This window comes from Sus scrofa, chromosome 1 (genome assembly GCF_054392235.1).
Source record: "Sus scrofa isolate SSC_HxYL_T2T_F1_AM1 chromosome 1, Sscrofa_HxYL_maternal_Yorkshire_Landrace_v2.0, whole genome shotgun sequence".
NCBI classification, from domain to species: domain Eukaryota; kingdom Metazoa; phylum Chordata; class Mammalia; order Artiodactyla; family Suidae; genus Sus; species Sus scrofa.
In genome coordinates, this window is record NC_139383.1 from 250,309,390 (window position 1) to 250,336,893 (window position 27,504).

General features: G+C 43.2%; 2 protein-coding genes across 41 annotated transcripts in view; one reads left to right on the forward strand and one right to left on the reverse strand.

Annotated features, from left to right (window-relative positions):
- The window catches only part of TMOD1 (tropomodulin 1), a 92,455-nt gene extending 89,884 nt beyond the window's left edge, over window positions 1-2,571 (forward strand). For all 11 annotated transcript variants that reach the window (XM_003353588.6, XM_084990690.1, XM_084990640.1 and 8 more), the window contains one exon: window positions 953-2,571. In XM_003353588.6, coding sequence (XP_003353636.2) covers window positions 953-1,017 — 65 coding nt within the window. In that variant the 3' untranslated portion in view covers window positions 1,018-2,571. The remainder of the gene's footprint in view (window positions 1-952) is intronic.
- TSTD2 (thiosulfate sulfurtransferase like domain containing 2) lies at window positions 1,396-27,488 on the reverse strand. Of its 30 annotated transcripts, none has more exons than XM_084990537.1 (13): window positions 27,332-27,488; window positions 26,261-26,364; window positions 24,437-24,551; window positions 22,837-23,046; window positions 18,616-18,929; window positions 16,341-16,461; window positions 12,358-12,483; window positions 11,431-11,536; window positions 8,143-8,261; window positions 7,507-7,665; window positions 6,525-6,663; window positions 4,139-4,432; window positions 1,396-3,429 (listed from the first exon to the last, which is right to left on the reverse strand). In XM_084990537.1, exons 4-13 carry the CDS (start codon window positions 22,996-22,998, stop codon window positions 3,416-3,418), a joined length of 1,554 nt encoding a protein of 517 aa, XP_084846663.1. In that variant the 5' UTR covers window positions 22,999-23,046; window positions 24,437-24,551; window positions 26,261-26,364; window positions 27,332-27,488; the 3' UTR covers window positions 1,396-3,415. The 30 variants fall into 30 exon arrangements, with proteins under 30 accessions (XP_084846663.1, XP_084846669.1, XP_084846658.1 ...); XM_084990543.1 differs by lacking the exon at window positions 27,332-27,488 and adding an exon at window positions 27,201-27,305 and having other exon boundaries at window positions 26,264-26,360; XM_084990532.1 differs by lacking the exon at window positions 27,332-27,488 and adding an exon at window positions 27,201-27,305 and having other exon boundaries at window positions 26,261-26,360.
- Window positions 27,489-27,504: the final 16 nt, after the last annotated feature.

The window sequence follows — 27,504 nt, forward strand, 5'->3', positions numbered from 1 at the left end:
GGAACTGGAAAACACTTCTAAGCATAGACACTTTTTTCTTCTCCCAATAGCTTCCTGCCTTTGCCACACCAGCAGCCCCCTTGACTGCACCTACTGGTTCTACAGAGGTCTTTGACCTTTCTCTTGTGGCTGACCTAGCTTACTGCTTGGTTTTCATCTGCAGGCACAGTCATTTGTTTCACACACTCTCTCTTCCTTGTTACAACAGAGGGGACCCCTACCCCTGGCCTGCTGGCAACCATCCCACTACCTGCAAGCTAATAACCTCAGCCTGCAACCCCCTGGCTTATGCTTCCCTCTTTACAACATTCAACTACGTTGTTATGTGAACAGTGTTTGGGCCTAGATTGTCTTGCCCTGGGAAAATGTCAAGGTTAACCCTAAGGAGACACAGATAATCCAGAGTAATTTTCAGGGCAGACACGGCTGTTTACACAGGCAGGCCAGGAGCTCTGAGAAGGCTGGGCGAAATGTTTCCAGCAGGTTAAGATTTCATTAAGATTGATTGAACTGAACTCTTATCTGAACCAAAGTAAGGATCTCCAACCACAGAGCCTCTGTACACAAAGGAAGAGAGCAGAATTGGATGAAGTGGGCTTTCTATCTGTGTGACTGGCGATATACAAGTAGTTCATGAACAAATCCACGCCAGTTAGAGACCCTCCTCAGTGACCACTCACAACTGTCCTTTAAGAACAACAGACTTGGTGGCTCAGCGGGTTGAGGATTTGGTCTTGTCATTGCTGTGGCTCTGGTTACAGCTGTGGTATGGATTCAATCTCTGGCCTAGGAACTTCCACACCAAAAAAAAAAGAAAAAAAAAATCAATCAAAAAACAACAGACTCCAGACTGTGCTAATGGAAGTTGGTGAGAAGCCTCCCAGCACTCAGCCATGGTGGTGGCTCCTGATGCACAGGGACAGCTGGTTCATGTCTCATCTTTCCTTTCCAGTGAGGAAGAGAAGGCTGGCAGACTTGACCGGGCCCATCATTCCCAAGTGCCGGAGTGGCATCTAGTGTGTGCGGGTGCTGACCACGCCTTTGAACTGGACGTGTCCTACTGATAAGCTGTGCTCTGCAGTGGAAACCGGAAGGCAAAGTGCCGGCACAGACCCTGCTGTGGTTCAGTTCTTTATGCACTAAGGTTTTAGGTTAGCTAGTGGTTGTAGTTGAAACTTTTATAAACTATGGTTAATGTGAAGTTTTTCTTTAGTCACAGAAGTTCAGTCTGGTTATTATTTAAAAACTAAGAAGCCCCTGAACCAGCAGATCTTACTGAAGACGATATTATAGCAGCAGTGACTTACCCCCTGGAGCCCCGTTTGGGTGGCCTTGCTGTGTGGTGTTTCAGGTGCATTTAAAATACGAGACATGAAAAAACAGCACCCTCTTCCATGTGGTTTAAAAGCGTTGTAAGATACTTTATTACAAATTTGATCTTAGCTCTCTAGAAAACGAGACAGATCAACATTCTTTATTAACACTCCTTTAAATTTTAAGAACCTCAAGATTAAGGTTGCCAAACTGATTTTTGGATCAAGAACACAATTTTTTTTCCCCCCTCAAGAAAGAAAGACTGAAGCGACAAAGCTCTGCCAGGAATCAAAGAACATAAGATTCCTTATACTGGATACAAGGAAATAATACAAAAAGCCAATGGTGGAATTTCAAATTTTTAAAACTGTCCTTTTTTTATTCTTTTTAAAAAACCTATTCCAGACAACAAACATTTCCCTATGTTCTTTATGAACACCTGGGATTTACTTACAATTTGATACCGGAGTCAGAAAATTTCTTCCTTATATATAATGCCAATCTTACAGTGGATGTGAAACCTATGGCCAAACACCTTTCTCTATCGCACAGCGGACCAATGCCTCATGTGAGATAAGACACTAGAGAGACAAATTTCTAGTCTATCATGGCTTAAGCTTACAGAATTCAACTACCTGTCATGTCACTCATTTGTCAAGTCACCGCTGATCTCATGCCTGTCAATTAAGCCTCTCAAGACCAATGGTGAAGACAATCCAGATGTTTAGGAATCAGGAAACCTGGCCAAACCATCCCTAGATGATTATTCTTAAAATGTAATTTTGGCATTTCTGCCGGATCCCTTTTAACATCATGTGCATCTCTTGAGATCCAGCAAAAATGTTAAGCTCAATGCCCTTGTGCCTTTTAATATACCACAGTGCCAGTTAAACTAGTATTTCTGTTGCTTGGGGAGTTATTTTCATGAGTGATTCAGCAAATCTTATGATAAAGGACAGGCCAAAGAGCTGATGAGCACAGACTAAGCCGCAGAGCACTGCGCAGAGAGGCTTTTGATGAAAAAGGGCAAGTCTTGCACACTGAACTGTAATGACGTGGACAGTACAGGGTAACCAGAGGTGGAGCCAGGGCCTCACCACTATGGAGGAGTATCTACTGAGGCTGCAGATGGGCCCGGGAGTGGCTCCATGCTGCAGAGACGGCCAGCCCCACTCGGCTTCTCCTTGAAACACAATTGCAGCTGTATTCTGCATCACTGGAAACTGCAATATAATATTAAATCTGTTGGTCTATGAATGGGTGTTCATGTGTTTTTTGGGACTTGTGGGCTAGGGACACATGATGGCCAGGAGACTGGGAAACCACTGTGGCAATTCTGAATAAGTTCACACAGAACGTCTTCTAATCCTGAGGTGTTCACCTAAAAACTACTGCCTACATGTCAGTGTCATCGAGCTAAAGTGAATCTCTCAAAGAGCACACTTAGGAGCTAAGGATGTGGGTGCTGGGGGAAGCAGACTAGCACAGGGAAATCTTTCACACAAACTAAATCAATAAAAAATGAAGGTGGACCCACATCTTTAAGACCATCTCCACTGTCAGATGAGCTGTTGGGCCAGACCAGGGATGGCAAAATTTTTTCTGTAAGGGCCAGATCATACAGGCATACCTTGTTTTACTGCACTCTGCAGATACTTTTTTTTTGTTTTGTTTTATAAATTGAAGATTTGTGGTAACTCTGCATTGTCAGAAAATAGCATTTTTTAGTAATTTAAAAATTTTTAGCAATTAAAAAATTTTAAAAATTTTAAATTAGGTTATATGCATTTTTTAGACATAAAGTTATTGCACACTTAAGAGACTACAGCATAATGTAAGTGTAATTTTTATATGTACTACAAAACCAAAAAAAAAAAAAAAAACTGCGTGACTCACTTCAATGCGGTGATCTAGAATCCAACCCACATCATCTCCAATGTATGCTTATAAAAGCTGTAGGCTTCGCATTCCATCATTTCTCTCTTGAAATACTTAACTCTGCCATAGATCACACGTAAATGAATGGGTGTGTGGCTATTCTAATAAAACTGTACTTACAGGAGGATGTGGGCCAAATGCTGATGGCATTGCAGATCCTGGTCTAGTGCTCTGAGGCTAGCAGAGAAGAGAGAAGGACAGGGGTGGATGGCGGGTTGACTTAAGCAGCCTGGTCCAAGGAGTCCACTTCCAGGGCCCCAGCTTTTCACAGTTTTACCATCAGGACAGACAGGTTGTTCTTTTTTTTTTTTGCTTTTTTAGGGCCGCACCCACGGCAGATGGAGGTTCGCAAGCTAGGGATCGAATCGGAGCTTCAGCTGCTGGCCTATACCACAGCCACAGCAACTCGAGATCTGAGCTGTGACTTATACTACAGCTCATAGCAGCACCGGATCCCTGACCCACTGAGTGAGGCCAGGGATCAATCCCGCGTCCTCATGGATACTAGTCAGATTTGTTTCCACTGTGCCACGACGGAAACTCCCAGACCAGTTTGCTAATAAGGAAAATGACTACTCCCAGGCCTGCAGTATGGCAGAGAGAGGGTGTGACCTGGTCACTAGGCTCTCTCTGCAGCTGTGGGATCCCACACAGCTCATCTTTTACTGTGCTCTAGCGTCTTTTGGTCAGAATGCTCAGGTAAGAGATGAGCACCCAACTCTTGTGAAGGCCAGGAGGCCAACATGGTAACCAGCTCACCATGGTGGCTCTGGCAGCACTAAAGTTCCCTGTTTCTCTGTCACTGTGGCCCTGATATCGTCCAATACACAGTCACCCAAAACCTAACTCTGTGAAGGCTTGGGGAGATCCAGACGGGGCCGCTCACCTAAGCATGGCCCATCCTCATCAACACTCAGCCTGGGCTCTGCACTTGAGGGGATTCGCTCCCGCTGTAAGGGCTCCCTGGGTACCCGTGGCCGTCGGGCTGTACACTCGCATTCCTCTTTAAAGCTGCTATGGCCTGGGTTTGCAGCCTGCCTGCTCCCTTTGTCTTGACATGTAACACAGCAGGCCGTGAATCCTTGTCCTTGGCAGGTGGGGCAGGTCAAGACGAGCTGGCGGCACTGGGGAGTCGAGCAGAGTCTATACTGGTCCCATGGGGCCCCACAGTATGAACAGTCTGGGGAAGAAAGAAAAGCCTTGTTATAAAGACACATGAGCACACACATGTGTGCACACACAGGCCTATGTACAGTGCACACGTGTAGACAGGTAATCTCCAGTTCCAAAATATAACTCTTACTCCAGCAGCATCTAATATATCCTGTTGGACCTGGGGAAGGTTTCTAAATAGTGTCAGTCTCCTGTCTTCGAACAAGGTGCCCTCTCCCACCCCCCGCCACCACCCCTACTTTTTAGGGAGGAGATTGCTTCTGGGAACTGTCTTCTGATTCCAGCATTCAGTGACCTGTTTTTCTTTTTCCCGTTTAGAAAACAAGCAGTAATGTTTCTCTTTCATTAACTAGTCCAAAAGCTGGCCAACCCCTTGTCAAACTGTCTTTTTCCTTTAGATCATTCCCTTTTGCACAGGGAGACACCACGCCTGAATGCAGATGAGCCCACACCTACAGTGGCTTCTGCAGTCTGCACCCCCCTTCCCCAGGCCTGAGGGTCTCCTGCTGTTGCCAGCAGATACTTGGCCACACAATTCCTAAAACTCACATTATCTACTTTTTCGGCCCATTTTCCCTGCTGACTTCTTCAAGTCTCCTCACCTAGCTTATCCCAGCATCCCAGCTGCCTTTAGGTCTTCTTGCTCCCCTGTCTGCTCTATCTAGCTCCATATGAGATCTGAAGTTGAAGACACACAAATATGACTATTAAAATGGAAAAAAAAATCAAGAAGGGAAGAGGAAATCAAACTACCTTCTTATTCATTATCTGAATGTTAATTCAATCTCGCCCTGTCCCCATCACAGTTCTAGAAAATTCAGACAGCTTCTAGGATTGTCTTTTTAAGAACTTTCCTGTTGAAAGGGGTTGCATCCAGTGGGAAGAGCCACTTTTCTTAAGGATTTTTTCCATCCTTCCTTCTACCTTCCCTCATCTGGTACTTCTGTTAATGTGGACTCTGAACAACAGTCAAACCACAGGCTTTCTGTAGTCACCCCTTCCTGTGGCCACCCTGCCTCCTGCCTTGGCCTAAGGCTCAGCTCCCACCTTGGAACGCCCCGCCCAGCAGCTGAAGGTGCATACCACATGTGTCCATAAACCGTCTAACTAGGGGTTCTTTTATTTGTGTCATGAATTTACTTGACAATCTTGTGAAAACTACTGTCTTAGAAAAATGTTTTTAAAATGCAGTAAATAAAATGAATAGGCTCACAAAGGAAACCAATTATATAGAAATACAAAATACTGGAGTTCCCGTTGTGGCTCAGCGGAAACAAATGTGACCGGTAACCCTGAGGACACAGGTTTGATCCCTGGCCTCGCTCAGTGGGTTAAGGATCTGGCGTTGCTGTGAGCTGTGGTGTAGGCCAGCAGCTGTAGCTCTGATTAGACCCCTAGCCTGGGAACCTCCATATGCCATGGGTGGGGTCCTTAAAAAAAAAGAAAGAAATACAAAATATCAAAATACTCTTTAAAATCTGGGATACAATAAGATACTTATTAACAAGTTAAATACCAAGTCTCAGTGATGGTCCTAGTAACTAGTCCCATTTTGAAGCAATGAGGAACATAAATGCTATTTTGAAGTATTCACAGTCGCTGTTAATATATGAAAACACTATGATTTCTGCTGATGTCTAAGTCATGGGTATCTCTAACACTACTGATTGGCTGCCTATGCTCATAACTGAAGGAAGTACTACATTTAGTGAGGGGTTATGAAAATGAAAGTTATTTTCCATTCCAAATTCACAGAACCCCTGAATTCTTTATATTGACTCTGGGTTAAGATGCCAGATTTAGCGTCTTAGTTCAACTCTGAGCAGGTGGACAGAGCAAGTGAGATGATCCTCATTTTTGAGGACTTGTCTAACTAATAAACAATAAAGCCAGATCCCAACCCAGGCCTCCTGACTGGGTGCAGGGTTCTGTCCACTCTACTGCTGCCCCTCCAGCTCTGCTGGGACATGATGGTACCACAGATTCCTCTTCCCTGCCTTATTCTTCAAGTAATCAATCAGTACTGGCTGCCTCCCAGCAGGTCAGTACAGACAGTGCGCCTCATCACGAGTTTAGGCTCCAAGCCTGTGCCAACCCACCTGATACTATGTCACTGTTGAAGGATAAGGCGTAACGCTCATCAAAAACAAACAGCTTCCCTTTGTAAAAACCATCAGGAAACTCCTCGAGGTACTTGTGGATGCCGCCCTTGAGCTGGAACACTTCCTTGCACACTCCCTATGTGTGGAAACACAAGAAGAAATCTGAGGAGACAAGCAAGAGACCAGGAGGAGTAGGAAGCTCCACAGAGGTGTGGCACATGGGAGGAATGGCAAAATGGGGTTCCTGGTCCCCCTGCGGGACACTGAGAAACTGCTGACCTGGGGCAAGGAAGCAGCTAGCCAGGTCTTGCCTACAAGGGGAACGGGTGACAACAGCACTCAGGGCATTCGTTCTCCAGGTCCTGGAAAGCCCAACTATTTTTGCTGCTCCCTAAATATAGGAAGACACCTGTTAGGACATGTAATGTTACTGAATTTGCTCTTCTCAGGATCAAGCAAAAGGATTAGGAAAAAGGAGATGTGAACTCAGCTTTCCCTTTTGTGCTTGATGAGACTGTTAAGACTGCTGAATGCTTTTCATATCTTGAGATTTAAGAACTTCAGATTTTTTTTTTTTTTTTTTGGTCTTTTTAGGGCCACACTTGCGGCATGTGGAGGTTCCCAGACTAGAGGTCTAATCGGAGCTGTAGTCACTAGCCTACACCAGAGCCACAGCAATACGGGATCCGAGCCGCGTCTGTGACCTACACCACAGCTCACGGCAGCGCCAGATCCTTAACCCACTGAGCAAGGCCAGGGATTGAATCCAACACCTCATGGTTCCTGGTCGGATTCGTTAACCACTCAGCCACGATGGGAACTCCAAGAACTTCAGATTTTATACTTGGAAACTCTATGCTGGAACCATACAAGGGGAAACTAAATCCCTGGCTGGCTAGGGATGGGAGAAGGCATGAAGATGGGGGTTGGAAAGCTTCTTCGCCCCCATGCCTGTAGTGCCCTAACGGTGGTGACTCACCTTGGCTTTGAGGTAGGCTGAACCTCGCTCACAACGGATGCCCCCAGTGCAATACATCAGCACCCTCTTCTCTTTGAAAAGTTCTAGATTTTTGTCAACGTAGCTAGGGAAGTAACTGAATTTCCTGATGTCTGGGGCTAAGCAACCCTGGAATCGTCCCTATAATATAGGAGCAGCAGAAGGAAAATTATCAGAGAAACATACCTGGTAGGAACAAAAGTTCTTTCTATGTCTAACACCACTCCCTCCCCCGCCTTGGCAAGGAAGCACCTGCTTGCTGCTCGTGCATCCCACACTCTGACCTTTCGAACTTCAAGATCTGGAACTTAGAAACAAGGCTCATGGGCTGTGGGTCACCCATCCAGAGACCTCAGGGGACCTGGAAAGGCTACCAAAGCAAATCTGACAAGGTCCTTGACACTTGCCAAGTGTAGGTATACAGGAGTCAGAATGTTCATAATGTGCCAAGATGTCTTTATTTCAAATTTTCTTAGGCTTTCTCACGCGATTCTGGGTTCAAAGGCTTGGAGGGGCTAGCAGTGGGAGGAGAGTCATGTGACTTGGTCACAGGTGGGCACACAGTGTCGCCTTCAGAAACATGCTATGCTGTGGAACTCAATTCTGCTTCTCACTTACTATTTTGCTTTCATAGAAGTTTCTACAGTCCAGTAGGATAGTATCACTTTGTTCTTGATTTGCCTGGGACAGATACTTTTCTACTTCTTTATGAAATTCACCTGGGGATAAATGGATTCCTAAAACCAAACCAAAAGATTAGTTAAAACAAAAAACAAACCCCAATTACAACTGGCCCAGCCTGATTTGCTTTGTTTCTCCCCACCTATATCTTTCCTCTTCATAATTATAATTATGTCTGAAAATGACACTCTCTGATGACCATAATGAAAGAATTTAATAATTCCACGTACCCTCACTCTCCCTCTTCCTGAGTTGGGCACTGTGGAGACCGGGCAGTTGAGAAATAACCAGTCAAAGAATTCTGCACCCTCATACTTGGCCTAACCCAATGATAAAAGCCAGACAGAGGGATATAAACTGCCATGTGGGTTTGCTGGTTCGTGTTATGACCAGTATTCCAGGGTCCCTGTACATGGAGGAGCCTGGGCAAATATATGCTTCACTATGGGCTTTACAAATCGTTCTATACCAAGGTCAAGTCCAAGTTTAAGGCTAAGAACCTTGGCACAGGTACATGTGAGGATAAGGCTATGGAATAAAGTTGGAATGTTTTATAAAAATGCAAAAGAGTAAGGAAAAATGTGCCTAAGTTTGTGTGCTGAGTAAAAGAAAAAAGGGTGGCAGGGTAGTGACAGGAGCAATGAAATATGAGAAAGAAGGCAAGAAAGAGAAAAGGCTAGAAGGAGGAGAGAAAGGAGATGAAGAAGATAAATAAAATACATGGACACTAAGAGGAAAGAACCTGTCTGGTAGGGCCCTTTACCTTCTCAACTCTCCAGGAAAGAATTATTCCTCTACCTTTGAGGGTCCAGACTGCACAGTAGTTTTTGAGGAAGTTTTGATGACACTGGCAGAGGCAAAACCACACTAGAGCCCCTGGTGGGGGCTCTGGTACTTCCGTCACCACTCGTGACAGAGCCGACAGCCCCAAAGGCACCTCAGTCCACTCGGGGATGAGGCCCAACAACCTGAAACTGCTGGCTACCCAGATGGGGCTGGACACCCAGAGTCCTGGCAAGGCCTGGATCCCTACCTGCCCAACCTAGGACTATAGGGAGAACATAAGAAGGCCAGATTCTATATAAGTTATTGTCACATAATGACATGGTCACTGAAAGAGTGGGGTAGGAAGGGAGGTTCAAGCCTGTGATAAGAAGCATGGAAATCCGCTAAGACTTCTACTTAAAGGGAGCCACAGGGAGCCTAACCTGTTCCTGCTGTTGCTACTATTGTGGCTACTCTCCTGGCCCCGTGACTCACATGGGCATGCTCAAAAGAGGTGCCTTCAAACAGCTTGGCTCAAATGGAAGCAGCACAGCACTACCTGGAGCTCCCTCTCCCCTAACCTCCAGAGCCATGTCCCAGAGCACCAGCGGAGAGCTGTCTGTGGTTATCCTCCCTCCTACTAAGGTAGGGACACTAAGTAGCCACAGCCCTTTTTGGCCCTTCTCATGCAAGAGTCTCTTTTCTTAGATGCTTGTATCTAACTCCCATTTCCATATGGTTTAACTCTTAGCTCTCTTGTTAAATATTTACATATTAAAAAATGAACACAGGGAGTTCCCGTCGTGGCGCAGTGGTTAACGAGTCCAACTAGGAACCATGAGGTTGCGGGTTCAGTCCCTGCCCTTGCTCAGTGGGTTAACGATCCGGTTGCCGTGAGCTGTGGTGTAGGTTGCAGACGCGGCTCGGATCCCGCGTTGCTGTGGCTCTGGCGTAGGCCGGTGACTACAGCTCCGATTCAACCCCTAGCCCGGAAACCTCCATATGCCATGGGAGCGGCCCAAAGAAATAGCAAAAAAAAAAAAAAAGAACACAGAGTCAGCCAGACCTTTGTACTTCCTCATCAAAGGACATGATACTAGCTATGAAGCAGTTTTGGGACAAAAAAAAAGGAAAGCAAACCTCAACCTGATCAAGTTTTGGCTTGAGATGTGCTATGATAAGGGTGACAGAGATACAGGATTTTAAGAGCTTAGTATGCAAAAAAAAAAAAAAAAAAAGTAAAATATTAATAATTTTTTACACTGGATACAAGTTGAAAAATATTTTGGCTACACTGCATTAAATACAGTACTGAAAATAATTTCACGTGTTTCCTTTAACTTTTAAAAATGTGGCAAATAGAAGATGTAAAATTCCATTCTGGCTCACGTTACATTCCTATATTAGCCAGCACTTTTATAAATCTAACTACAATTCATAGAAAATACAGAGGACAGAGGAACATCCCATGGAGATGCAATCAGCATCATCCCAATTGTGGGAAATGCTACAAGCAAGATGATCTAATTCCTTCAAAAAAGAAACTGCAAGGGAAATGGAAAGATGGAGTCGAATCTCTAGGTTAAAAGAGACATGGCAATTAATCACAATGCATGGGCCTTCCTTGAATCCTGATAGAAACAAACTTAAAAAACTACACCTGAGAATTTTAAGCACTGACTGGATAATATTAAGGAATTACTGTTAAAACGTTTTAGATGTGATAATGGTTTTTACAATTATTTTTTCTTAAATATCTTTACTAAAGACATCTACTAAATAGAGCTATCTACTACAATAGTTGTGAATGAAATGACATTGAGATTCCCTTCTAAATAATCCAGGCTGGGGGAAGGGGATGGGTATAGAGGAAAGGTGGCTGAATTTGTAACTGGCAGCTGCAGGAGAGGTACATGGAAGTTCACCGTACTGTTTTCTCTGCTTTCGTTAAATGTCTAAACTTTTTCATAGTAAAAAAGTAAAACAAAAGCAACAAATCCGGCCAAACAAATGTCTTTCAACCGTTTACGCTACCCATGCGGGAGAGGGAAAGAGAACATTCTAGGGAACTTGCAAACAAAGCGCTTTGGTGTTGAAAGCCACTTGTTTCCTGTAGTGAAAAGCTTGTGTGTTTTATTCAGCTGAGGAACTATTTACAAGTAATAATTACACTCTTCCCAAACTGCTGTCTTTGGAAAGAGAAACCAACTTTTTGCCAAACCATCACCAAGAAGAATAACTAAACTAGGTCATTCTAAGCAGTAAGTCTTCAATTACCAGAGAAGCAAAGGACCAGTTTAAGCACTGAATGACCCAAGTGTCAGCCACCTCACAGCACTTTTAAGGAGACAATTCATCACAGCTCTCCCCGATCAGAATGTCTGGCTTTCACATTCGTCTCTACATTAAGATTTGTCCTTAGGAAGAAAAGCAAAGTGTTTCTTCTAAAAGCAAGCATACCAGGCTTCTTATAGGAGACCTTTTTGGGACTGATCCCCATGGGCACAATTTCTTCAAATACACCAACACGCAATTCTGGAAAACAGCAAGCTCCTCCTTTGCTGGTCTAGCCAATGAGAAACAAAACAGAATACATTCTTTCTCTCCCATCTCCAGGTGTAAGATACTTATTAAGTTAAATTATCTGGAACATTCTAAGCTCTAACTCCCTTTTACCATGGAAACAACTGTTCCTAATTTGAGGTTTCTTAATGCTTCAGCTACCCTATTATTACAAAACAGACGTAATGCTTATATTCAGTATTTACTTATTCCTATGTGCAGAAATGTCACATTGAAAAGGTGTTTCTATAGCAATGAGCACTTAACTAGAAAACTGAAGGACCACTTAGCAATTCGAACATGTAAGACTGCATGCCAGCTTTTGTTCTGGAACCACAACCTTTTTTTCGTATCACCAGCAGTAGCACTAGCAAGGTATTTCCCACACCTCTATCACCTGTTACACTAAGCACAAAGTCACCCCAACAAAGCAGCTCTGCTGTGAGAGCAAGAGCTTCATTCCCCATGTGGTATGAAATGTTGATCTAATCCCACCAGGTTTAATAGCACATAGTGATCCTCTGAAACAGCCAGGTGGTCTCTCAAGTGAGCAAATATGGCTCAGTTTCTGAGTTTAGAGTGTGTAAGGAGTAACATCCTCACTCCACAAACAGGGAGACCTAGGCCCAAGATCATGTGGCAACTGGATGGCGGAGCTGCAAAGAGATGCCCCTTCTACCACACGGCCTCTAACCTAGCGGGGAAGGGGATTCTACCCGCTCTGCTTACTTCTCTACAGTGACCCTCTTCATAGCCTGGAGAGGGAAGAGGCACTGAGGTAGAGGTATATGGCTCTTGATCCATTTTATTTTCAATTGCTCTTACCTTAAAATCATCCTTACACAGATAATCCTTAAACATCGGGCAGGAAAGCATGATTTCCACATAGAGTCTGGTGGCCAGTTTGCTTCCACCAACTGTCCCATTGATTCCTTCCGTAGCGATTCGAACCTGAGACACAGGTGAGAGAAAGGGAATGCAGGCTGTTCTTAGCTTGGTTCAAATCTTCCCAGGGCATGTGCATGTGTGTCGATGATTTTAACAGGAAAAGCAGAGACACTGCTGTGCACACCAAAGTGTTACCACACAAAGATACTTGTATTTTCTACAGTGGCATTGCCCACAGTTCGACAAGGTACTCGGTTAACATGTGCTGAACAAGAGAAGGAAATGAGTCAAACAACTGGAAAGCCCCATTTGCCGTGGCACTCCAGCTGTTCAGTGGCCAAAGATTAACCTAAATCCAGGTCAGCAGATTTAGGATCTATATTCAGCTTTGCCACTTACTTGCCAAGTGGCCCCAAGAAAATCAGTTCTCTTCTCTGAACCTCAATTTCCTCATCTTGATAAAACAGAGTAAAAAAGAACCAACAACCAAAAAAACCTACCGAGGAGCTCTTCCTCAAGATCTAAAGAACAGAGCATATCTGCGAGGTGGGGATGCACCTGAGCACACTTCCACAGTTTCAGGGAAAGCTCACCATTGCCATCCCACCCACGGGAACACAAGTTCCAGGAGGAGCGTGTGTCTGTTTTGTTGTTGCATATTCAGTGCCTAGAGTAGCACCTGCCACATAGTATGCATTTAGTATGTATTTGCTGAACAAATGAATGTGTATCCAAATCTGAGGCTTTTTGGCTTCTCAAACCCTATTCTCTTTGACATGCATTACTGGTTAGGGAATGATAGAGCCTGAGTTAAGGCCTCTGCCTTAGAGGCAAGGGTCTGGGGGTCTTGCAGTGTTACTTGTTCTGGTACTACAAAATCCTGTGGATAAGTTTAAAGATGGATCCTCTTTAGATGGAGCTGAGAGTTCTAGAAAAAGCTCTAGCGAGAAAGCGTAATACTGTGTGTATACTGGCATCGTGGTATTCTCTAGAAAGAGAGGTGATTTTTAAGGTCCTACGTTGTTGCTATTTTGTTATACACTGTAACAATTTATACATTGTACAATTATGTAATAATGATACCTATTAATGCATTAGAATTTGAAAAATTTCAAAGGCTCCCCTTTTATTAGGGCCTAGAAAAGATACTTCATTTGTTGCCTCACTTGATTCAGCTCTTTAGGGCACGGGCATAAACAGGATTCACTTCACAAGGTGGAGCCAGCTCACTAGCAGCGGCTATCCAGAGATCCATGATGAGCATCTGAATCACTTCCAGGCTCCCTGAGAGAGAGGAGTGAGGTCTAGTGAAGCCTGTTCTGGGCTGGGAGAGGAAAGGAGGAAGCATTTGCCAGCTCTGCTGTACAGGCTCCTATACCTATTACTGACTTGCATTTTTTTAAGGGACAACATAAAAAAATAGAGCTGAACTGGTGTAAGGGTCAGGAAATCTACCTTAAAACTATCTCTGACAGGGGCAAATATGATGACGAGGTACATGCTTCTGTGTAACTGTCATTTGGGTAGGCCAGAAGAGTCTTCCCTATGTTATTTTAATCACAGAACCTAAATAAATGACAAGTACACCCACTCCCTAAACAGCTGGGTTAGAGCAGTTATTCATGCACTAGACTTTCGATTTCTGTTGAATGATTCTTCAACTGAAACCTTCTAAGCTGCTAGGTGAGGAAGGCCTTTACCTCAGATGAAGTGCAATAGTTAGGGTACTGAACACCTAATATGAGACAGCAGCTTCATATTATAACCCTGAAAAGTAGCTATCATAACTCCCATTTGACAGAAAAGGAAACAGAAGCTAAGAGAAATCAAGTACCTTGCCCAAGGGCACATTGTTCGCAGGTGGTAGATCTGGGATTCAAAACCAGATCTTATTGGGTCCAAATCTTGCAATTTTTCCTTTCCAAAACTTCTAATGCGGCCTCTCAAATTTCTTGAGGCAGTAAGAAATGTATAGCAAAGGGATCAGAAGCTTATCTCCATAATTTCAGAGTTTTGAAGTTCTCCTCTTTCCCTACCTAAATGCAGATGTTCTGCCAAATCTCCCATCAACACAAAACTTGAAAATTTGCCATGTATTGCCAAAGGCTTAGAATTTAGACCTAAGATCCAGGCAGGTGCTGCCACCTTGTGGCAGAGGCCCTCACTGCCAGTTTACCTCCTGGGCTGGGCCAGGAATAAAACCTGCCCCAAACCAAGGAAAGAGATTGATTTCCTATTTTGTAAACTTAAGTCTACTGCGAGAATATACATCTTTTAAGGTGTTCTCTAAATAGAGATGATAATAAATGCATATATGCCACAAGTGTTTACTCATCTTTTTTATAATGCACCAGGAACCATGCTATGAATTGGGGATATCTTCTGCCCTTTTGGAGATTATAGACTAAGGAAGGTCACAGATAAGATTAAAGTCACAAACCGACAAGTGTTACATGAAAAATAACTAAACTGCAGTGGAAGGGTATATTTGGAAAAGTGAATTTAGATTACGGGTCAGGAAAGATGTCTTTGAAGAAGTGTCATTAAAACTGAGAACTGAAGGAGTTCCCGTCGTGGCGCAGTGGTTAACGAGTCCAACTAGGAACCATGAGGTTGCGGGTTTGATCCCTGGCCTTGCTCAGTGGGTTAAGGATCCAGTGTTGCTGTGAGCTGTGGTGTAGGCTGCAGACGCGGCTTTGGATCCCACATTGCTGTGGCTCTGGCGTGGGCCGGTGACTACAGCTCCAATTCGACCCCAGCCTGGGAACCTGCATATGCCGCAGGAAGCGGCTCTAGAAAAGGCAAAAAGACAAAAAAAAAAAAAAATTGAGACCTGAAGATTGAGTAAAAGTTAGGAAGAATCAAGTGGGTGTGGGGGAGTTAACTGAAGAAAATTTTCTTGTAAAAAGGCCCAAAGGCACAAAAAAACCTTTGTGGACTCCCAAGAAATTGAAGGAATGTTTTGCTGGAGTGTAATGAGTAAAGAGTGGTAGCAGATAAGCGGAAAAGGTAAAGGGGCCAAATCACACGGGAACCTAAGGGAACGTTAAGGATCTGGGTTTTACTCTAAATGCACTGGACAGCCATGGAAAGACTAGGAAAAAAATATTCACGAGGGAAAAAAAAAAGAACAAATGTCAAAAAACACAAAATGATAACATCTGCCATGTTCTAGGAAAATTGAGAAGCAACTTGAAATCACATCTGTATGTATAGTTCTATAAAATGTTTTTCCAGTCAATATATCAAGAACATTTCCCCATGCAAGGGGTTGGCAAATTATGCCTTTTTTATACAGTTTGACTGGAACATGGTCATACCCATTCTATTATATATTGTCTATGGTTGTCTTCCTGTCATGATGCCAAGGTTGAGTAGTTTTTATGCGAAGCCTGAAGTATTTATTATATGGGTCTTTAAGAAAAAGTTTTCTGGGAGTTCCCTTCGTGGCTCAGTGGTTAACAAACCCGACTAATATCCATGAGGACATGGGGTCTTGTTCAGTGGGTTAAGGACCCAGCGTTGCCGTGAGCTGTGGTGTGTAGGTTGCAGCTGTGGCTTGGACCCCGCATTTCTGTGGCTATGGTGTAGGCCATCGGCTACAGCTCCAATTTGATTCCTAGCCTGGGAACCTCCATATGCTGTGGGAGCAGCCCTAAAAAGACAAAAAAAAAATAAATAAAAATAAAAATAAAAAATTTTTAAAAAAAGGAAAAAGTTTGCTGATTTCTGGTCTATGCCATTAAGTAGTCTTATACAACACCATGTTAATCGCTAATTAGTATTAGACTTAAATGCCTAGCAGGATTGCGCTAATTTCAAGACCCCAACAATCAATCTTTTTTGTAACAAGCCCAACCTCTGTAATCCAAATTGGAGGCAGGATGAGCCAATGAAGGACGGGGTGTGGGAGGTGTTACCTTGCCAGTGAGGTGCAGATGCTGACACAGAGCTGTCTGCCAGGCACAGATCCAGGCAGGATCCTCCAGGTCACAGTAGCAGTAATAAAGCAGCACCTCCCCGTCATCGCTGTCCTGGCCACTACAAAGAAAACCACAGGGAAAGAGCACTTGAGTCACTGGCACAGGAAACCACAATTCACAGAGCGCACACAGGCAGAATCGGAAGGAAGGCCTAATGGAGCAACTCATGCTTGCCTTTGTTTCTCTCATTCTTGTCCTAAAATGAGAAGCAATGTCTATGGGTATCTGCTCTAAAGAAGGCAATATCTGCATTGAACTTCTTCCTTTATGAGAAGTGAATTTACTTTGGTTTCCTCATTTAATTGTCATGTCATGAGAGAGGTACTAATAATGCTCTTTCACAAGACAGCTGGAAATTTGACTTCATTCTGTCTGAATCTCTCTATACACAAAAAAGTTTTACTTCTTCCAAAAATAAGTTTCTCTTCCATTTTGGTCATGTAATCCTCTTACCCATGAGACAGGTTATCATCCTCCCCATTTTAGAGCTGAGTAAACTGAGCCCAGTTCATCCCAGGCGAGACAGTTACAAAGTGACAGTCAGGACTCGAAACACCAGTCTGCTGACACTAGAAGACCTGCTCTCTCTACTGCTCTGTGCTGACTTTAACTAGTCATGGAAGCTGGGTGGGGGTCTTATCTCTGAGTCCTGAGTTCCTCATCTGTAAAACTGGAAGACTGAAATAAACTGCATTTGTGTGCTCTGAAGCTGTCCTGTGAAATCACATGACTGAGAAATCCTGTGGACAGTGTCTCCCTCTTTGAGAGTGGCAGTGAAAGCCCCTCAGCCAGTAAAAGCGCCAGGCAGTCCTGCAGTAAGAACATTTTAACCTAGTGCTTCCCAAATTTAATTGTCTTCAGTACCTCTCTCCAACACCTGATAGCATCCTTCAGAGCACATGCTCTGCAGACCTATTTGAGAGAATGATATGACAGATGGTAATTAAGGTCCTGTCCCACTCTGGAGTCTGTGCCTCCCTCATCGTTGCCCTCTTCATGCTTCAGGGCCTAGTCTCCTCTGAAACCTGCCTGTCTATTTTAGGGCCTTCTATTTTCCTTTCTCTAAATTCTTGTAATGAACTACTATCTGAGCCATACAATTTTAAACGATAATTATACGGTCTTTAACCATCTGCTAAATGTTTCATGTATCCTTTTTTTTTGTTTTTCTAACTAAAAGGCAGGGCCATACAGAAATGAATGAAGAGATCACGTTTATAGCACTTTCCAGTTCACGAGGGCTCTTATCATTTTGTATAATTCATAAAGCAATTCTGTCAGGTAGGCAGAGCAGGCATTATTATTCCAGTTTTAGAGGCGAGGATGTAAAGGTACAAAGAATTTTAGTGATTAGCTCAGGTCTGACTCCAAGTTCAATTCTCTTTCTAACCTTCTCTTCTTTCTGATAAACAAAGGGAACTGGCATTAACACTAGTGACAAGAGTATCAAATCTGGGCATTTTCTATTCACCAAATAGTTCAGGAATTGCTTAAAATCAGAAATCCGTCCTCTAGAATTATGTAATACTATGACTTGGTGAGTTTTTCAAGGGCTAATCTAAACTTCTCATCCTAGGAATTCCCATTGTGGCTCAGCGGGTTAAGAACCTGACAGTCTCTGTGAGGATGTGGGTTCAGTCCCTGGCCTCGTTCAGTGAGTTAAGGATCTGGCATTGCCATGGCTGTCATGTAGGCCAGCAGCTGCAGCTCTTATTTGACCCCTGGACTGGGAACATCCATATGCCACAGGTGTGGCCATATCTTAAAACAAAAACAAAAACAAAAAAACTTCTGATCCTATGCCTCAGTTCTAGAAGCATCCTTTCAAAAACACATCCAATTCAGAAAACCACTTGGGCTAACAACAACCCCTTTATAAGTTCTTCATTATGCAGGATAGAGGAATCATTAACATTTCTGGGCCTTCCCATATCTCTTGGAAAATACAATTTTCTGTTCTTTGCCTCTCCCTAGAGAAGATAAGATGTGGGATAGTTCCAAAACACCTAGCCAACACTGCCAGTACATGGGTATATGCTACTGCACAGGCTATGGTCTTCTATTATAGAGTATGTTTATCAGCCTCGCTTCGGTGGTAGAGACATTCTGTGCCCTAAGGATTTACTATTTTAGTGGATGGGTGGTGGTGATCTCACAGTGACTGGAAAAACATTTTAAAAATTAAATGGAAGGTACAAAATGAAATTCTTACCTAATCAGCTCATCAGGGCTAATGCAGCTTATATCAGGGAGCCAAGCAGACACTTTGTGGTTATGAGTAAGGGCCTCTTGGACAGGATGCCTTTGGTCTGTAGACTTAAGACTCTTGAAGGTGCTCGATGTTGCAGCCAGCTGCTTTAAAACCAAAACAGTCTCCTGGCAAATCTCATCAGCGTGTTGTGTTGCCACATGTCTATGGATGCTGGTCTGGTCTGTGAATAGTTGCTGACAGCATTTCCACCATTTTTCTTTACATTCAAAAGGAGGTGCTGGAACTTCTTTAGTTTTGACCAAAAGAGCAAATGCCTGCAATTACATTTCAAATATGTCAGTGTTAAATAACTTAGGTTTAAGGCTAATGAAAGTCTCAGTGAGATCCCTTATCTTTCCACAGGGGTTTCTAGTTTTATGTCCTACTAGTCTATACAAGAACTCCCTGAGAGTGTGACCGTTTTACTACTAAGCTTTATACTTCAATTTAAAACTTTTTAGGAATTGTTCTTAAAAAAGGGATTTGAATTGCAGGCAAATATTAGTAAAACACTATAAGCAACATTATCGGTCATCTCCCCCCAAAAAATGGTCAAGGAAATTATGGAGTATACTTACTATGGAATATTAAGCAGCCAGTTTTAAATTACATGGGAAAATATTTATGATGTTAAATGAAAAAAAAGGTGGACAAAATTTGCTTATACAGGGTAATCTCAACTACATTAAAAAGTATATTGAAAAAGCCTAGAAAGAAATGTGCCAAAATGTTTTGGTTTTTGGAAGATAACTTTATTGATATTATAAAAAGGCTTTAGGCTTATTGTTAAAAAAATTTTTAAACAGAAGAGAAAATTATGGATGCACCATAATTCTTTTAACCAATTCCCAACTAATGAACTCTGTTGCCAATATTTGCAGTTATAATTATAAGCAATGGTGAATGAGCATTTCAGGCATACATCTTTCTATAGTTCTTTCACCAACTACTTAGGACAAATATCTTGGGGGTGAAGCAGCATAAAATTTTAAACTGTGGTAGTGACTACGTGAAAAATCATACCAATTTATACACTCACCAACAATGCATAAGGGTTCTATTTTATCTATAGCATTAAGTTTCATCAGTATTTTTTTTTATAGTCAATATTTTTAATACTGACTCAAATAAAAGGGAGAAGAAATATCCTGGTATTGTAAAACACCCCAAATTGGGCACTCTGAAGAAGAATTGTTTTTTGTTGGGGTTTTTTGTTTTTTTTTGTTTTTTGTTTTGGTCTTTTTGCCTTTTCTAGAGCCGCTTCCTGCGGCATATGGAGGTTCCCAGGCTAGGGGTCTAATCGGAGCTGTAGCCACCAGCCTACATCGGAGCTGTAGCCACCAGCCTACACCAGAGCCAGAGCAACGCGGGATCCAAGCCGTGTCTGCGACCTACACCACAGCTCACGGCAACGCCAGATCCTTAACCCACTGAGCAAGGCCAGGGATTGAACCAGCAACTTCATGGTTTCTAGTCGGATTCGTTAACCACTGTGCCATGATGGGAACTCCTGAAGAATAATTGTTATCAATTCAAAGCATTACTTTTGGACCTTCCTCAATCTGTATACAACTATACCTGGACTGTCTCAGACTGGCAGGATGGGGTAGCCTGAAATTACACTGGAGAGCATTTTTAGCCATTCCTGCAGTTTATCTTTCTGTACAGTAAAAAAGAGAGAGGGAGAGAAAGAAAAAGAGAGAGAGGGAGAGAGAGCTGGAAAGATGGAGCGTATGTCAACTTAAGTGCTTCTTTGTATTAAACTCAGAACTTCAAATCTTGTCCTCTAACTGCCGGTACTCAGAGGAAAACACTCTTTACCAGTTACAGGCTGGGCATTACATAGGTTATTTCAATTGACAATTACTGTACATTGATAGTTAGTACAATTATTAGCTTATACATAAATGTACGGTGTGTAAATCCAACTATCATTGAGGCCTCCAAAGTTCATGGCTTAAAGAAATACTGTATAAAATCTGACTTTGTTTCCTTCTTTCCTCTTTTCTTCCTTTGTCAAAAAGCCATCAGGCAGGTCTGAGCAAGATGGGAGGCCCAGTGTGACTATTGCCTGCCACTGGTCTTTATGAACAAGGCAATGAAGATCCAGCAGAGAAGAGGCAGGCTGGAGCCAGGAAAGTAGCTCAGAGGTGGATGAGGCCTCTATAGGAAAGGCAGGCCCTGGAAGGTCAGGCAGCTTAGCAGGGTAAGGAAACTAACTGCATACAGGGGCAAAAGCAAATAAGTAATTGGGACTAAAGAAAGCTAGGTTTTTCACCGAATTTCATCAAATAAGGGAGTAATAAATATGAAAAGGAGAGAGAATAAATCTTGTGATGCTAGAATGGAATTGAAGGTATTGATATGAAATCATTTGTTTTATATTGATATAAAAGTAGACATAAAAGTATGCATATGATAATACAGATGTTTATGTATTCATCTGCATATATTCCTAGTTCTGTCCCCCAGAGGCCCTAGGAGAAGTAATACTTTAATAGCAGTGAGCTCACCTAGCCTCCAGGTTTTGGTTTTTGACAGTTCTCCACTAGAAAGAACCAGAGCTCGGTGAAGACACCAGGGATGGGACAGGAAAAACACAAGATGACCCTGGAACATCTTGTTGAATCAAAAAGTAAGGAAATGCTCAAATGATGGGGGCAAGTCAAAAAGATGTAGATATTTGTTTGAAAGGGCTCCCAGCCAAATCTGAGATAATCTGAGCATCAGAATAAACAATGATAGTAACGGACTAAAATCCATTGAATAAAATGCAATTCTGAGTACACACTGATACAAATAAACTGGAAGGAAGGAAAGTTCCCACTCTTGCTTGGAAGAAGAATGCCCACTAAGAAATCTAGAAGGAATGAAGCAACCATCACAGTAATAATCAGTTCAGCAAGGAAACAACAATAGATCTAAAACTAGTAGGTGAAAGGTGGCTTAAGAATAGGATATTTAATAGTCTCAAAGTGGTTTCCCTCAAAATACCGATTAAAAGAAAAAAAGAATAATTTTACAGCAAAAAAATAAAAAAATAAAAAATCTGACACTTCCTCAGTCAAGTAACCAAAATTAACATCACCAGTAATGGGACAAGTTGGCACTGTGAACTGCCTGAGAGAAAGCAGACAAATGATCTCAGCATCTCTTCTGGGGCAGTCATGTTAACAAAAGCGTAACTTGAATCTAATCATAAGGAATCATGAGTGAAAATCAAATTGAGAGACGTGCTACAAAATAACTCATCTGTCATCTTCTAAAATGTCATAGTCACAGGGAATTCTACCCAATATTCTGTGATAATCTATATGGTAAACGAAATGGAAAAAGAATGGATGTGTGTATATGTATAAATGAATCACTTTGATGTATAGCAAAAATTGTCACAACATTGTAAATCAACTATAATTCATAAAAACTTAAAAAAAAAACCTTTCTGGCCTCTTTGGGTTTCATTTTCAAGGATATCTGTGTGAAATGAGGGCAGAAGAGTGGTGAACAGGAGGTTATAAGCAGAAACATCTATTATTCATTGACATGGAGCCAATATAAGAAAACTATGCAAGGAGTTCCCGTCGTGGCGCAGTGGTTAATGAATCCGACTAGGAACCATGAGGTTGCGGGTTTGGTCCCTGCCCTTGCTCAGTGGGTTAACGATCTGGCGCTGCCGTGAGCTGTGGTGTAGGTTGCAGACGCGGCTCGGATCCCACGTTGCTGTGGCTCTGGCGTAGGCCTGTGGCTACAGCTGCGATTGGACCCCTAGCCTGGGAACCTCCATATGCCGCGGGAGCGGCCCAAGAAATAGCAACAACAACAAAAGACAAAAAAGAAAAATAAAAAAATAAAAAAATTAAAAAAAAAAAAAAAAGAAAAAGAGGCTGTCTTTCCCCACACCCACTCCCCTTAGGTGAAAAAAAAAAAAAAAAGAAAACTATGCAAAAGTGGGCTCACAGACTAGAGTGGTCCAGAGCCATACTTTGCCTATGATTCTCCTTTGCCTGGCACTGAACTAAGATCACTGGTTAATGGTTCTGACTAGACTTTACCGTGAACTTGGCAGCAGCCCAGGGTCTCACTAGCCCTCCACCCACTGGAGGACAAACCTGATGAGCTATTTCTAGATGTATCTACATTAATTATACCTACACAATCCTGAAACATCAACAGCAATTTTACCTTTTTCTTTGCAAATGAGTATTTCTTCTTTGTACTGATATCTAACTCTGCTTTGAGACTGCTACTGGGATTGATAAGACTTGTGCTTTTCAAATCCAGGTCTGAAAATCTTAAAACACAGGCCTCCAGGTCATCTTCTTGGTCTGGTGAAGAAGAAGGCATCTGGTTCGGCTGCAGCAGTAGAGCAGATTCCTCTCAGTTAATTATCTCCTGGGAAGTAAGCAAGGGGAAAGCAATTTCCAAGCCTTTACTACTTGAGGTAAACTTGAAGCTAATCCAGTCATGCAAATGAACACTGGTCCAGCAGCCCAAGCTATCCATTCTTCAACTCATTCATCCAATAAATATTTATTTAGCACCAACTCTATGCTAGGTACTACTCCAGACATTGGAGATATAGCAGTGAATGAAACCAAAAAAGTCTCTGCTTAAGGGACCTTACTTTCCAGTGGAGAGCGAGAGAAGGTAAGGAAATGAATAAATTGTTGTTGTTTTTTTAAAGTCAGATGGTAAAAAGGGCTATGAAGATAAATAAGCAAGGTAAGGAGATGGAGTGATGGAGGGCTCTTTAATTTATTTATTTTTGTCTTTTTAGGGCTGCAGCCATGGCATATGTAGGTTCCCAGGCTAGAGGTCAAATCAGAGCTGCAGCTGCTGGACTACACTACAGCCACAGCAACATCAGATCCAAGCTGTGTCTGTGACCTACACCACAGCTCATGGCAACGCAGGATCCTGAACCCACTGAGAAAGGCCAGGGATCAAACCTGAGTCCTCATGGATAATAACTGGGCTCATTAACCACTGAGCCATGACAGGAACTCCTGGAAGGCTCTTTAAAACTCAGAGGGTAGGTAAAGTCTTTCTGAGGCAGTAGCATTTAAGGAAAAACTGGAATTAGAGGACAAGCCATGCAAACGTTTAGGGTAAAAGATAACAAAAAAGCACCAGCAGCAGGTTGTGTGTTAGTACCTTCAATTATAAAGACTTTGCTCTTTTTTGTCCCCTAATATTTGAGCTATGAAATTCCCTTCCTTAGAAGAAAAAAACTACCAAGAGAGTCCCATTTTTATGCTCTAGAAGAGATACAAATTGCTACTGTGGCTAAATCTTATCAAAATAGACAAGTACAACCAACATTCTTTCTCCTGTAAAGTATATGTTACAAGTGACAAATGTGAAGAGGAACCTGGAAGACTGGCCAAAGCACAGGCACAGGCTTTGGGCTGTGGTGCAGCTGAGTGTGAGTATGAACCTTTGGGCAGTGGTGCAGCTGAGTGTGAGTATGAGATATTTAACTTCTGAGTCCTAATTCCCGAATGGGTATAATGAGGATGACAGTATCTACCTCACAGGACTGCAGTGAGGACCAGAAAGGAATACATCACCTTTGGCACGTATGCAATTCCCCTCCCACTCCAGGCTCATCTAAGACCACACTCTGCTTCACGTAACCTATTCTGGCCACACCAGACATCACCTAGTTCCACAAGCAAACCCTGCTCTCTCTTGCCTCAGGGTCTCCACACATGCCTTTCGCACCACCCTTTACTCTGAACCCTCTTTCAGTTCTCACTTCAATTTATTTATATATTCTTACCTATTATTTGTGGAGATTTTGTTATGTGCCTGGTAGATAAAATAGCACTGCAGATGCAGGTCTTAATGAAACAGTTCCCTGTTCATGAGGTCCCTGTTCTCTTGGAACTTATATTCTAGTAAGAGAAGAGACACCAAATAAGTAAACAAATTTAAAAACAAACAGGAGTTCCCGTTGTGGCTCAGTGGAAACGAATCCGACTAGGAAACATGAAGTTTCAGGTTCGATCCCTGGCCTTGCTCAGCGGGTTAAGGATTTGGCGTTGCCTTGAGCTGTGGTGTAGATCGGAGACGTGGCTTGGATCCCATGTTGCTGTGGCGGTGGTGTAGGCAGGCAGCTACAGCTCCGATTGGAACCCTAGCCTGGGAACCTCCATATGCTGCAGGTGTGGCCCTAGAGAAGGCAAAAGACAAATAAATAAATAAAAACATGAAAGTATCAATGCTAAGAACTGCTCCTTTGTTGGGAATCCTCCTTACTAACATCCCTACCTCTAAATGTTCACTTGCTCTATCTATACTCAACTTTGAGGTAATCCTCATCTAGTTCCAAGAATTGATCAACTATATTTACTTCAGAAAAGTTGAGCAAGGGGAAGTAGGAGAGGTGAAAGCAGATTGGCCATTAGTTGGTAACTGCTGAAGCTGGTTGATAAAGTACATGGGAGTTCCTTTTATAATTTCCTCTACTTCTGTAAATATTTGAAGCTTCCATGAAAAATTAAAAAAGGGTAACAATCATAAATAAAGGAAATTTTATATTTAGAAGACTATACAGTAAATGACTCCAAACTTCTATCTCCAGGCTAGATTCTCCTCTGAACTGCAAGTTCACATAACCAACTGTCTACTGGATGGCTTCAGCTGGAGAGCCAGGAGACTGTTCAAATGCAACTGTCAAAACCAAACCATTAGGGAGTTCCCATTGTGGCTCAGTGGTAACAAACCCGACTAGAATCCATGAGGACACAGGTTCAATTCCTGGTCTTGCTCAGTGGGTTAAGGATCTGGCACTGCTGTGAGCTGCAGTGTAGGCCACTGATGTGGCTTGGATCCCACGATGCTGTGGCATAGGCCAGCAGGTACAGCTCTGAATTGACCCCTAGCCTGGGAACTTCCATATGCTGCAGATAGGGCCTTAAAAATAATAAAATAAAAAACAGGAGTTCCCATCGAGGCTCGGCAGAAATGAATCTGACTAGTATCCATGAGGATACAGGTTCCATCCCCAGCCTGCTCAATGGGTTAAGGATCTGGCGTTGCCATGAGCTATGGTATGGGTCACAGACGCAGCTTGGATCCTGCATTGCTGTGGCTGTAGTGCAGGCCATTGGCTGCAGCTCCAATTTGACCCTTAGCCTGGGAACCTCCATGTGCCCTCAAAAGACAAAAAATAAATAATAAACAATAAACCAAACTATTAGAAAGAAAAAAAAAATCCAGCTCTTAACTTGCTCTCCTTGTCTTCCTCACCTCTGTAAACAACAATTCCATTCTTCCTGTTACTCAGGAAAAAACTTTGGGATTCTTGTCTCCTCACTCTTTCAGAGTATTGAAAATCCTGTCAATTCTGCTTTTGAAATATAATCACATCAGATGACACTGCACTACCTTCCCTACCAACCCCACTTAAGCAACCATTATTTCTTGCATGAATTATTGCAATTGCCTAACTGCCCTTCTCCCGTAAGAGCAAGAGGGGTGACTTTAAAAATAAGTCAGATCTCTCCCTCCAAAGGCTTTTAAAGGCATCAGATAAAGTCCAAGGTTCTTATAAAGCCTTTCCCACCACACCCTAATCGCATCTTTTTCTATTTTTGCCCACCACCTCTGACTGCAGTTTGCTGGATTCCTCAACCGGTCATCAGCACTGAGAAAGCAGGGGTTTTCCTTCGTTCACCTCAGCCTCCTCAATGTCTAGAACACTGCCTGGCACATAATAAATACAATATTTGTGGTATGGAGTAAAAGGTTGGGTGGCCAGGGAAGGATTCCTAAGGGGGCTGATGCTTGAGCTGGGACTGAAATGCCAAGGAGCCATCCATGCATACTTAAGGGTAGAAATCTTCAGGCAAAGGAATATAAATGCCTAAAGGGTGAACAAGCTTGCCTTACTGGAGGTACAGGAAGAAAGTAAGAATTGTTGGAGCATAGTGATAAAAGAGTAGGACCCTGTAGGTCACGTTACTTTACATCGCAAAGTCATGAGAGAGTAGTAAAAAAGGAGTAACTGATTCCAGATCGGTTTTGAAAGTAGAGCTGATAAGGTTTACTGATAGTTCATTAGGTAGTAAGTAAGGAGCCAAGAATGACTCCTACCTACATTTTTGGATTAAGCAATCGGATGGATGCGTAAAAGTGAAGGAGCAATAGGTTAGGCTAGGTTAGGCTAGGAGAATGAAAGGTTCATTTCACGCGTGTGAAATTTCAAATGGCCATCGACAAAGCAGATAAGCAGCCGTGGTGTTCACCACAGAGGTCAGGGCGGAGAATATTCACATACACATAATGGAAGTATCCAATAACCACTGGAAACATTACTAAAGCGATCAACAACTCAGAGGGGCGAGAGGTCAGACGACGGTCAGAAGCTAACCGCAGAGCAGCAAGCTCAAGCTAGGCAGGGTCTTTCGGTCCCCAGAGCTGCTCGAGCGGCGCCGCTTCCCGCTTGGGCCCCACCCCGCGCGCCGGGCCTGGCCCAATCTCTCCTCCCAGCTTTCCCGAGTCGGCAGAGGCCCGGAAGTGGGAGAAAGATGAGCACGTACCCGCCAGTCCAGATCCTTTCTTAGATCTTTCTTCACCAAACCGTCTCCGCCTAGCAATTGTCACCTCTCACCACCCTTGCACCTCCAGCCCCCGCCCCTGTTTACGTAGGAAGGAACGCCGGGGACCTCACCTCGCCCCGGAAGTCTAGGCCGTTAGCGAAAGGGCCGCCGGGAAAACCACTGAGAGGCCCGGGGGGGAGTCTGAAGTGGAGGGAGTCTGAACTAGAGCGTCCCTCCTAGACCACCCCCGCCAAGGCGTGGCTCGCGGCCTGCGGGCTCCGGCCGCCTGGGGAGGCGGTGCTCT